Source organism: Hypomesus nipponensis, chromosome 9 (assembly GCF_054491055.1).
Source record: "Hypomesus nipponensis isolate SF chromosome 9, ASM5449105v1, whole genome shotgun sequence".
Classification (NCBI taxonomy): Eukaryota; Metazoa; Chordata; class Actinopteri; order Osmeriformes; family Osmeridae; genus Hypomesus; species Hypomesus nipponensis.
Genome location: NC_140369.1, coordinates 18,004,077 through 18,017,111, shown reverse-complemented (window position 1 = coordinate 18,017,111; position 13,035 = coordinate 18,004,077). Strand labels below are relative to the sequence as shown.

At 47.0% G+C, this 13,035-nt stretch overlaps 1 protein-coding gene across 6 annotated transcripts; it reads left to right on the top strand.

Annotated features, from left to right (window-relative positions):
- Window positions 1-1,666: 1,666 nt before the first annotated feature.
- Window positions 1,667-12,944, top strand: phtf1 (putative homeodomain transcription factor 1). Of its 6 annotated transcripts, none has more exons than XM_084705910.1 (17): window positions 1,668-1,859; window positions 2,443-2,540; window positions 2,642-2,698; window positions 2,789-2,858; window positions 3,327-3,485; window positions 4,937-5,117; window positions 5,464-5,566; window positions 5,749-5,925; window positions 7,025-7,282; window positions 7,830-7,958; window positions 8,453-8,722; window positions 8,820-8,951; window positions 9,294-9,380; window positions 9,770-9,925; window positions 10,245-10,340; window positions 11,186-11,311; window positions 11,916-12,944. In XM_084705910.1, the coding sequence occupies exons 2-17, from the start codon at window positions 2,511-2,513 to the stop codon at window positions 11,934-11,936; spliced, it is 2,052 nt and encodes a 683-aa protein (XP_084562036.1). In that variant the 5' UTR covers window positions 1,668-1,859; window positions 2,443-2,510; the 3' UTR covers window positions 11,937-12,944. The 6 variants fall into 6 exon arrangements, with proteins under 6 accessions (XP_084562041.1, XP_084562040.1, XP_084562036.1 ...); XM_084705913.1 differs by lacking the exon at window positions 1,668-1,859 and adding an exon at window positions 1,981-2,135; XM_084705912.1 differs by lacking the exon at window positions 1,668-1,859 and adding an exon at window positions 2,161-2,314.
- Window positions 12,945-13,035: the final 91 nt, after the last annotated feature.

Here is a 13,035-nt window from a genome sequence, read left to right as displayed (position 1 = left end):
CACTTTCTCCCCCCCCCCCCTGCTAATGTATGCAAATTCTGTGCCTGATGTGATGCTAGTTATGGACTTCCATGGTTGATGCGAGCGCGCAAGCAAATTTTTTGGGCTGATTTCAGCGAAAAATCATTTTTGGAGCTCGAAACAAACAAACATAGCCGTTTGTCTTATTGGTAAAACGTTGTCTAGTAGTTGTCTGGTTTTCCATCTTTATATTGTCTCAAATTATCTTTCAATCACTGTGTCACTGTTGTGTGTAAGCGGCACTAAGGGCTGCATACCTTCATTTTGAATTTTTCACCGGAGCTTTAGCTAGCTGGCTAACGTTGCGTTCTCTCCTCCTGTGTTCAATGACTCAATTCATCAAGCTGTAGCTAACGTTAGCTAAGCCTATCAACAGAGCTCCTGGGTAACTTAACTTAGATATACCAGAAAAAATACAAATGATTGAAACCATCATTCACCAAATTCAGTCAGGTAAATCGCCGAGGCCAGGAGTGCTTTCAGCTTCTGATGGTCGTCTGAACTGGTGATGCAAGGCCCTTCGCGTTAATATTTACATGCACTCGCGCTCCCTTCTGACACGCGTATCTGTTCGCAGTTCACTGAATATGAATACCGGCCGGCGAGGCTGTGATTGGAAAACGGGACTGGAGCTGGACCCATAAAATCAGGATGTCCCGGACAAATCGGGACGGTTGGCAACCCTACTTATCTATGCACAAAAGTCACTTGACCCCTATACCTTTAGATAGCCTGACCAAGTGATCGGGCAAAACTAGCCTGGCTAACGGAGGTTGCTTTCTCAGACAAATGACAAAATATTCAGCAGGCTCGTATCTACAAAAGGCAGTCCTCCCTGACGTTTGTGGTGTAGAATGGAGTGAAATACAACATTGTGCACACTGCCAATGAGCGACCAGAGTGTGACTGATGCTAACAACAGTGTAATGGGACGCAGTCTCACTCAGATTGCCAGTTTTAAACAAATCACAAAAATAATCGGACCAGCTGGCTAAAAGCAGAATTCCCATATCTCCTGAAAGCTGCCCTGCTCGACTTTTTAGATGAAGAATTGACTGTAAAACTGTAAAATTATGAACTTTGTGACATGACATGTTTGCCGCCAGACTATACGGTGTACCGGGCGACATTCTCACTCCAATTTTAAGACTTTTGTGACCCAAATAAAAATTCAGATTAAACAGTTCAATGGGGAATCGCTTTCACTCTTAAAGGCTGTCCTCCTCGACCTTTTTGGCCTTTTTAAATCTAACTATTTGTATGATCCGTGTGGTCCTTCTGCCGTTTAAAAAACTATCCTTTCGCGGTTTTCTGCATCCACATTGCGCGCGCAACCCGAGTGTTCTATTGGCAAAAAAAGAAGCTAATCATTGCTGCCCTCTGGTGTTCGGAAGTAATAACACCTCCAATCATTGCACATCTCTCCCCACTTCTCTCTTTCTTTTTCACCTGTGCAAGCATGCAATAAATATACGATCAAACGAGTAAATGGCTCGTTATACCATTTATGTTATATGGTTATTTCATTATTCAAAAATAAACGAAACAACCAAAACAAGCCGTAATACTTAAATGTGGGTTTGACTTCCTAATGTGACGAAACGATATCGTGGCTCTATTTGCGTTTGTCAACACGGGTAAATAGAAAAACGAATGGCCACTACTAGGTACACGGACCCATCGACCAAGCCATTTCTGAATTGAACAATTGAGGTACGAGATTTGCTAAAACAGAAGCTGCAGAACCCGGAAATGGGAAGTGCGAGAGTATCAAATGCGCACCACTTTCATTTCGTAAATATGAGACCATTAAGATGTACATCTCCTACGGCCAATGGGTAAACTTTAAATTAATTCTTATAATTGTAATTGTCCAAACCTGTTATTTACCGACTCCGAGAGCCTAGCAATAGTAGCATTAATTTACGCATGATAACTGGCTAGCCAGCCGAGTAGTGCTACACTTACTTAGGCTACAGTACTGTACCGCTGAACCTTGATTGATTTTACTTCGCCAGCTAGAGCTAAATATTTATTAATATTCACTGTCACTGGAATGTGAACTAATCTCAGGTTTTCACGCCAATGCAGTTAGACAACCCCCTACCAATGACGTAAGCTAGCAACACTACTAGGAAGTACTGTAAACTTTGGAGTTGTGATATAGGCTAGCGTGTGAGACCGAAATTAACATGAACGACTGTGTTAGCGATTTAACTGCTATTAATTTGGGCTAAATTAGTTTATCAACGTAACTGCATATAATGGCCATAGCTTTTCATGCTAACTGCAGGTACTTAGCTAGTAAGTAGATGGCTAACTAGCCTAGCAGATGTAATTACTGTTTGGTCAGCTCTGTTTTCTCTATCACAGGATCATTCTGTGAATGTTTAGTGACAAAGAAGTCTGTGTTTTTGCCAGATTCTATCTATCCCCGTGACCTCTGTGAAATGATCCGACATAGAGTCAATTTCAGCTAAAAAGTCGCAATGGCGAGAATAGCCTGGTACCAAGAAAAGGTAGGACCTGTTGGACTCGTTGTACGAGTTGTGATGATCGAGTTGATCTACTACTGTGAGTGGAAAGTTCAGGTAACTGAGGTATGGTCATATGTCAACAGATTGGAGCATATGACCAGCAGATTTGGGAGAAATCCCTTGAACAAACGGAGTTAAATGTAAGACATCCTATTGCACATCACTTCAGTATAAAACAGGCTACAGAAAGAAAATTGTCAGCGATCCTGACACTTTCACTTTCCTCTCAGGGAATTGGCAGCAAGCCAATGAAGACTGGACACATCAAGCCGGACCTAATTGATGTTGACCTGGTAAGAGGTAAGTTATCGTCTAAAGTCGTGGCTTTAAATGTCCTATAATATTGTCCCAATACAATCACCCTTTCATTTTAGACACTTTGGAAATGAGTCAAATTAAAGTTTACGCATGCAACGAGTTTGAATTCCAGTGAAAGTAATATTTTATTGTATGTATATTAATCAAAAAGAAGGAATCCAAAAGAATTGTGATCAAAACGCAAAATAAAAGGTCCTTATTGTGATTTAAGAAACAGTTCATGGCATACACAGACATGGTCAAAAGTCTGTTTCCAGTAACCTAGCAATTTCCAATTTAATCTTGTAGCCTGCAGCCTTTCAAGATCTCTCAAGTATTTGTCTACTTACAGTAAATGTACATAGCTCCTACAGCTAAGGCCTTTAGAATCGTATCAGGGAGATTATACGGTGACCTTTGTGTTCAAGCATGTGCGCTACACACAAACACTGTTGCTCTTGCTGGTCCCAGGCTCAACATTCAGCAAGACTAAGCCAGAGAGTCCATGGACAGCACTGACCCGTAAAGGTCTGGTCAGGGTCCTTCTGTTCCCCTTCTTCTTCCACTGGTGGATCCAGGTCACCTCCCAGAGGATCTCCCTCTGCATCCTGCTGCTCTACCTCCTGCAAGGTGCCGGACACTCCTCCACTGCTTAGCCTACTGCCATACTACTTCCTATCAATATTACTATTACTAGTCCGACCCCATGTTGTCCCCCTCCCCCTCACCCCTCAGTTGCAGGAACTGTATTTGTGTTACGAGAACTGAATTTGAATTGTGACAACGGAATGTGGAAGCAGGGCGTTGACTTTTTCTGTGAGAATCTAAAACAGTTCGAGAGAAAATGTATTCAATTACATAATATTATATTCAGTTTCAAGTTTATTGGAATTCACTTCCAAACTGGAAAATTCAATTTCAAATGGTGCTATTCGGATTCAGTTTTCGATGCAATTATTCAGTTGAACGATACAAATTCCAATTATCCAGATTCAATTTTCTTGACAAATATAGGATGGTGGTGGTATGCCCATGTATGGTGCCCATTAGAATGTTTTTTTTTTTTAGGCTATTCACAAACCACATACATATATTTCATTTGAATTTGATCATGCATGCATAACAAGCCAGATTTTACAGCAGCTACGACAGTATGTCTACTCAGTAGCCCCCAGGTATGCCGATGAGGGATGAACTCGGCATGAATTTGGTTTAAAGTGAGGTTTTAAAATATTTTAATGCAAATGAGGCCCTGTAGAATCCTATTATGGAGAGACTTCTTGACGACTCCATGACAGCAAACGTATAAAAGCCTAGAAAAGCCAGTTGCACAAAACACCTTGTTTTTCCCTAATTATGACACTTTTAGGGTACATTTCTCCTTAGCTAAAGGATTTACTTAAGGGTGTTGCAAAGAATCCCCTATTATGGAGAGGCTTCTTGACAACTCTGACAGCAAACGTATAACAGCCTCGAAAAGCTCAAAAACCTAACAGTTCTGTAGGTGTGGGATAGGTTAATTTATCTCCATAAACTCGGCCATGTTGCGGTAAAGAATAAGTCAGAGTTTTCGCTGACCTTAATTTGTTTTCTTCCTTACTTTCTTTGCTATGGGCTTTCGTGCAATGCTTTAACAAACTTTAAGGGAATCCTTTAGTATAAAACCAAGATAAGGAGAAAACCTTAAATACTTAAGGGAACATTTAAGGAACCTTAAGGAAAATATTTATGGGGGCTTTGTGCAACCGAAGCCTGGGCCTTAGAGACTGTTCATTCAGGTTGCTGTGCTCACTTAGTTTGATCTCTTCTCTTCCAAATTCCTCTGCTTCTGTCTTGCAATACTTGGTTCATGAGTCCTGGGCTGTCTCTTGAACCAAAGGCTAAATGAAGCTGTCTAACTTCAACAATAAAGCAGAAGTTTTTTTTTATCCAAGTGATGTATGGGCGTTGGATTTGAACCCGGGGACATCTTGATCTGCAGTCAAATGCTCTACCACTGTCCTACACCTGTCCAAGCCCTAATCCTAACCCGCAGCGCTTATATGTCTGTGGCCTGTGACGGTGATTGGTGTCGTCCACAGTGGCAGCGCTCCTCATGTATGTGGAGGTTCCTGCAGCCAGTCCCAGTGAGCTGTTTGGGCCCATGTGTCTGATGCTGCTGCTGGGCACCGTGCACTGTCAGATCGTCTCCACGGAGACCAGCCGCAGCCCCTCCATCAGCCCTGTGACCAGCAGCTCTGCCAGCCCCACGCGTAGGAGGAGGTGGAACACACACACACACACTAGGAGGAGGTGGAACACACACACACACACACACACACACACTAGGAGGAAGTGGGGCACACACACGCAGGAGGAAGTGGGGGCACACTGTCACACACACACATAACTTTGTAACGCACACAATATATTAGTCAGGAGTCAGATGGCTGAGTGGTTAGGGCTATTAATCACAAGGTTGCCCTTGGGCAAGGCACTTCACCCTACTTGCCTCGGGGGAATGTCCCTGTACTTACTGTAGGTCGCTTTGGATAAGAGCGCCTGCTAAATGACTAAATGTGAATATAAAACACAGTTTCACTTATGCGTATTTCTGTCTGTGGTTCAGACCCAGGAAGGGGCGGGGGGTGAAGCGGACAGAGGAGCCAGGGAGCAACGAAGACACCGAGCTGCACGACAACCAGAGACTCTACAGATGTGAGGAGAGGAGGGTAAGACTGGAGGAGGAGGAAGAGAGGGGAGGAGGATAAGACTGGGGGAGGGGGGAGGAGAGGGGGGGAGAGAACAGAGAAGAGGCTTTCGGCTCTCCCAGGCACACACCTGCTGAAAACCTTCAGCCAATCAAACAGAAGCCCCAGTCGGTTCTCATATCTTCCTGGTTCTAATGCTGCAGACCAATCAGAGATCAGGGTTTGGGGCGTCTGACGAACTGTCCAGTGAGGAAGAGGAGGAGGACGGAGCTAGCGTGCCCCCCCCAGCCTCTCAGGAAAGACACGCAGGAAGGAACACTGTCGCTGCCTACCTCAGGAAGAGACACCCCCACCTCCTGTCCCAGACCTCAGGCCCCCAGGTAACCCTCTGTCCACAGCTACTCCAACCAGCCAATTAGAGAGTACGTTACAGCTGGACCAGTTCTGAGCCAGTTTCACTCTGCCCTTGGGCTGCAACAACAAATCGATTAAAATCGATTATTCAAAGTGTTGACAACGAATTTCATTATCGATTCGTTGTGTCGCGCGATTATTACACCACTCTATAAGATGTTTGAGTATAAAAATAAAAAAAAGTTTAGTTGAGCGCAGAGCGGAGGTAGAGAAAAGACCATCGGAGAGGCGTTGTTGAGTAACGTTGTTCTGAAACACATGGCGGAGAAATCAGTACGACTTAAGTCATCCAAGGTGCGCAGCATTTCACACTAAATACGTCGAAAAGGTGTGTTAATTGACCGAGGTGAAGTTAGTTTCATATTCGACATTCGTCTCACATTCTGAAGACGCTACTTTGCAGCGTCGCGTTAGAGACCGGGTGAAAACTACCCACACCATTTTTTTTAATGTAGACTTATAATATTTGTATGAATATAAAACCTCAAACAGACATGAGAGTATCTTAACAATGTCTGGTATACTTTCACAGCCTTTACTTTTTCAATTAAGTTTCAAATAAAATGATAGAAAATCAATCATCTTTGAAAATTAGATTATTCTAATAAAGTCTGGCCTACTTCCACAACCTTTCTGTTTTTGAATAAAGGGTTGGAAATTAATGCTTTTTAGTTTTTTTTATCCGATTCATCGATTAATCGTAAAAAAGAATCGACAGATTAATCGATTACTAAAATAATTGTTAGTTGCAGCCCTACTCTGCCTTCCCTCTCACCCTCTTTGAAAATATAAAAAGGCTGTGTGTCCACTACAGAAGAGTGGGCGGCGCATCGGCTTCCAATTTATTTTCAATGAAACCGGACGCTCACGCAGGGCATTGTAGGAGCCGCTCCGCTCCGCTGTAGTGGACACGCAGGGTTACTCACTCACCCCCCCCCCCACACACACACACACACACACACTATAATTAAATCCTCTTTCTGTAGCAATAGTCTCCTGTCCCATGCCCCCCTCCCAGTTTGAGAACCAGCCCTGTGGTGACCAGTCCCCTCCCCCCCCCCCTAGGTGGAGTGTGCCCGGCCGGCTAGCCCCGCCTCCTCCATGGACGTCAAGAAAGCCCGCGGCGCTGAGCGCCTCCGACTCGACCATGCCGAACGGCCCGCCTCCGACACCGATGACACCATGTGGGAGGAGCTTCTGCAGGGCCCCGACTCCGTCTCCACGGGCAGCAGTGACACCGAGGGGGAGGCCTGGCGGTACCGCGCCGGGGTCAACGCCCCTCCCACCGCTACGGTCAGCAGCGACGACGAGAAACTGCAGCAGGTCAGTAGGTCGGGGTCGGGTCACAGGGTCACTGCAGAGCTTCAGTGCAGACACTGGACTATGTCCGAATCACATCTTTTTTTACTTTCAGTTTTTAGGAGTTTCCACCGTTTTCCCGTACATAGTTCGTACTGTTGCACCCAATTTTGAGGTACTACTCACTCATATAACCACGCCTTGGACTGGTGAGGACGAGTTTGGATTGGTCCGCTATTGAACCGTTGAATTTGCGGTTCACGCCACTACTGCTCCACAAAGGGTTGTGGGTCAGAATAGTGGAGAAAAGCGTGTTGGCTGGCATACTGCACAATGCTACCAGATGTAGCAGGACACCCTGATACATTTGCCATACTGCATTAGACATGCCATGTATTTGGGCCATTCAAAATCTTTAACATCTTGCTTACTAAATATTTTACGTCAGAAAATGTACGTTAGAGTACTAGCCATGGGCTTGGACCCAGGGCACACTGTAGTGGCAGTGGATGTGAAGAGAGACTAAAGTGAGTGCGCGTGGATGCCATTGTGTGTGTGTGTGCGCGTGCAGGGTCACTTGTCGTGGCTCCAGGCATGCCACCCGTCTCGGGACCGTGTGAGTGCTATCATCTGGGAGCAGGGGGACTGCAAGAAGGCTGACATGTCTGTTCTGGAGATCAGTGGCATCATTCTGACACGGGTACGCTAACCCCTTCATGACACACACACAGGAACACACACGCGCACAGTCACACACAGAAGCAGGCGGCCACACACCGGAAAAACAGGTAGTTACCTACACACGGAGAACACACATACACGCTGTCTGGAGCACACACCTATTTAGGAACACAAGCAGACACATACTGTACACTCACCCAGGAACACACCTGCTGGTGCTTGTTGCAACATAGACAAAGACGGAGCAGAGTAACAAGTGCTTCTTTCTCCACCGTCTCCTCTTGTCCTCCCTACCCCTTTCCTCACCTCTCTTCACCCTCCTTTCACCCCGCACGCATTCTTCTAATCCTTTCCTCCCCCTCTTTTCCTCGTTTCTACTCCACCTCTTCCCCCTCCTCCTTTCATCCCCTCCCTCCCCGTCTATTCCTCCTCCCCCCTCCCCCTCCTTTCCTCCCCTCCTTCCACTCCTCCTCTCCTACCCCCCTCCCCGCCCCACCCTCCCCCCCCCCCCAGGTGAAGCTGGTGGAGCAGGGCATGGGCTACCTGATGCTGGGCGGCCTGGTGACGGCCACGCTGGCCCTGCTGCCGTACGGCTTCCGCCTGTCCCAGCAGCTGGAGCTGTCCCAGCTGGGCTCCCTGAGCCTGGGCCAGCTGGTCGAGATGGCCCTGGGCCCGCCCGACTCCCAGGCCTACGCCTTCTTCCTCATCTCCACGGTGGAGAGGTTCTGCCTCACCGGACTCTTCTTCTTCATGATGTGTGTGGCGGAGAGGACCTACAAACAGGTGGATGGATGTGATGTTCATGAAGAGCTGCTCTGAGAGAGTGTTGAATGATTGGCTGTTTCGACTCGTGAAACTTAACCCGGTTGCCTTCTGACAGCGGCTCCTGTTTGCCAAGCTGTTCAGCCACATCACGTCCGCGCGGAAAGCCAAGAAGTCGGAAATCCCTCACTTCCGTCTGAAGAAGGTGCAGAACATCAAGATGTGGCTGTCTCTCCGCTCGTTCCTCAAGGTCTGCACCGCTGTGACCGCTACAGCAGTGGTCTTCAAGCCCTGGTCCTCAGGACCCACTGTCCTGCTTGTTCTAGATGTTTCTATGTTCTAGATGTTTCCGTGCTCCAACACACCTGACTCAAACTAATGGGTCGTTGAAGCTCTGCAGAAGCCTGACGACAAACCATTCACTTGGATCAGCTGTGTTGGGGCAGGGAAACATCTAGAACATACAGGAGATTGGGCCTTCCGAGGACGAGGGTTGAAGACGGCTGCTTAAGGATACTGCTAAAAATCTGTCCTCACTTCCTGTCCTCACTTCCTGTTCTCACTTCCTGTCCTCACTTCCTGTCCTCTCCAGAGGCGAGGGCCCCAGCGTTCGGTCGATGTCATTGTGTCCTCCATCTTCCTCCTGGCTCTCTCCATCGCCTTCATCATCTGTGCTCAGGTTGGTTTACTGTGCTGAAGAGTCATTAAAAGGGTTCATTAAGACAAGTAAGCTATATGTAGCTGCTGAGCATTACCTATGTTACACTTCATCCAGTCTTGTGGATGGGTTTCAGTTTTGGTTGGCGCCAGGTTGAATATATCATATGATAACCCCCTTGTGGCGGGGGTAGTGCTCTGGCCCTGTGGGCTGTATGTCCAGTAGGTTTGATATCATTCAGGGATTGTGTGACGAATTTCTGTAAATCTCCCTCAATAGGGTCTGTTATTTATGCACGTTCCTTTTCCTAAATGGTTGTCTGTCCATTTGCCTGCCTGTCTGTCTGCATCCTTGTCTGCCTGCCTGCCTGTCTGCCTGTCTGTCCGTCTGTGTGTCTGCCCGTCCCTCAGCTCCTGCACAGTCACCACACATTCCTGGACTCTCTGACCAACTGGGAGCTGATGTTGTGGTGCTCCTCCCTCTTCCTGTTCCTGCTGCGTCTGGCCACGCTGGGCACCGAGACCAACTGCAAATACAGCAACGCTTCGGTGCTGCTCACCGAGCAGGTGAGGCTCTCACACACACACACACACACACACACACACACTCATACAGTATGTACACTCACTTCTTTACAAACATTCTCACACACACACACATGTATCCAGTCATATTTACAGGCACCCACACAAACTCATGCACACACACATTCACACACAGTGACCACACAACACTCACTCACACACACACACACACACACACAGATGCATTCTTCTGTATGCAGACACACAGTCTCACACATGCACACTCTGTAAACGCGTGTACTCTGTCAAACACACACACTCCCTCACTCACTCACAGCTTGTCTCCGGCTCCTTCCCCCAGATTAACCTGTATCTCAAGATGGAAAAGAAGCCCAACAAGAAAGAAGAACTGAACATAGTGAACAATGTTCTGAAGCTCGCAACTAAACTCATGAAAGTAAGTAACCCTCAGAAATCGGCTCGTTAAAATATTTAAAATACACAGTTACCGTACTAACTTTGTAACAAATGAGTCGGTCACTGGTGAAAGATGAAGACCAGTGATACAGGCGATGGGGATGCAGTAGCTCAGTGATAGTGACCACTGACCACAGGTTGCAGGTTCAAATCTCCCTCTGTACATTGCATAAACCTGTCTGCAAACTGATCACATCTTAAATTAACTGATGCATGGTAGGTGTAATAGTTACAGTGCATCCGGAAAGTTTTCACAGCGCGTCACTTTTTCCATTTTACAAGTGTATTCCAAAAGGGATTACATGTATTTTTTTCCCCTCAAAATTCTACACAAAATACCCCATAATAATAACAACATGAAACAAGCTCTTATATATATATATATATATAATAATCTATAAAAATGATTAAACACTTTTTTTCACTTTGTCAAAAACAAGTCAGAATTCGACTTTTAAGATCCAAAGAGCTTGTATTTTCGTTATTTAAATGTATATCATGTCTGTGCTTCCAATACGTTCCGTGCTTTATCATGTCTGACCTTTCCCCTCCATTCCCATCTCCTTCAACCCACCCTCCTAACCCCTACCCCAAACCCCCCCTCACCTTACTCCCCCCCTCCTCCTCCTCCTCCTCCTCCTCCTCCTCCTCCTCCTCCTCCCCCTCCCTCCCTCCCTCCCTCCCTCCCTCCCTCCCTCCCTCCCTCCCTCCCTCCCTCCCTCCCTCCCTCCCTCCCTCCCTCCCTCCCTCCCTCCCTCCCTCCCTCCCTCCCTCCCTCCCTCCCTCCCTCCCTCCCTCCCTCCCTCCCTCCCTCCCTCTCCCCAGGAGTTGGACATTCCCTTCCGGCTGCTGGGTCTGACGGTGAACCCCCTGGTGTACAACATCACCCGGGTGGTCATCCTGTCAGCCCTGTCTGCCGTGGTCAGCGACCTGCTGGGCTTCAATATCAGGGTGAGCTCCTCCCCCTGCAGCAAACAGGACTTCAGAGGAAGATGTGTCTGTTGAGTCTATAAGCAAAGGAGTGGAAGATATTCACAATTAATACTGGTGCTTTCATCTAGAGCTCCAAAACGCAACTAACACAGAGCCGACAGCAACAAGCTACACACAGAACTAGGTCAACAGCACAAACACAGACTTGCTTAGTTGCTGAACAGAAGACAGATGGGTTTACATGGAAACCGGAGGAAACAGCTGATTGGTCAGGGGCAGTTGCATTTAGTTGATGTTTGAAGTCGACGAGCCAATCACAGACGGACACCTGAAATATATCAATGAGAAACAGAAGGGAACACAACTGTACAGACACAGACAGAAATAAAAAAAGTATATAAACACGTGGCCGTATCACTGGTCTACAATTAGTGAGCATGTCGCATGTACAACCTCCAATGCAGGAGTTAGTCTAGAACTAGGTTGTGATGCTCCCCGGGAAACAGGCCCTAGGGACATGAGCACCTCCCTGTAGAGCGCGTCCACACTCACCATACAGCGGCCTTCTAAAGAAAGTCTTTGAGCTCATTTTGCTTCTTCTCTTTCTCGTCCGTTCCCCCAGCTTTGGAAGATCAAGCCTTGATGGGAACGTGCCAAACGAAACCACTGTGTGTTAGACACTGGAAAACTGGACCAGCCCCTGATGCCTGTCCAGACGGGACCTTTGACCTTTGGCCTGTCTGTTCTGAGAGTGTGCGTACCTACTGACCCTCCACCCCTGCTTCTCCGTAGCTTCCCTGGACGCTCGGAGCACAAGATCCCCCCCCGCTCGCTTCGGCCCTCTGTGACAAATCCCTTCTCCCTGTCCCTGGATGCTGCAAGCTCTCCCTAGACACTCTGTTAGCTGTCCCTGATAGATGACCTGGACACTGCTGGCTGTCCCTGTCACTTCTCGTTGGGATGGATGCTACTCGGGTTGCCATGACTACCGTACCTCAGTGTACCCTTCGTCCCTAGCATGTCACAGCAGCCGCTGGCTGGCCAGACCAGCGCCAAGACGCCTGACCATCACTCTTGCCAGTCTTCCTTCGCTGGCTTCCCGTCTGTCAAACTAGTTGCCAATGGGTGCCATTCCCGAAAAAAGGTTTTGTGTGAGTGTTTGGTTAAGACAAATGAATGTGTTCTCGATCCTAAATAGGCGGTGGTGGTGGAATTCTGCAGTGGCATATTACCGGTAGTGAAAGTAAAACGTCACGGTTATGGCGTGACCTTCTGTGACCTTTTTAGGGGTCCGTCGTCGAGGTACGCAACGGTATGTAGACTGGGTCATAGTGCTTCATGTGCTAAAATGTGAAAACGATGTCAGCGAAACACTACACGGAATAACAAGATGTTATTAACTGCATTGATGCTTCTTTGTATTTAAGGGGAACAAGAGCGCTTTATTTATTTGCGGTTTCAGCATTGCAATTACTTGCTGAGTGGTATCTACAGAACTACATTCTTGGGGCGAAATCGATTGCTTTTATATTGAAGACCAATATTCATCAAAGATACTATGCACAGACAGGATGATTTTGTACGTGCAACATAATAGGAATGTTTGCCTCAATCTTTTGGAAGATAAATAAATTGTCCTTTTTTAAGAACAGCTGACTTGTCTGTGGTTAGTTCATGTTTTATTTGCCTCTGCAATAATATCCCAGGAGGCTGTGGGGGAAATGTGGAATATACCTTTAGAA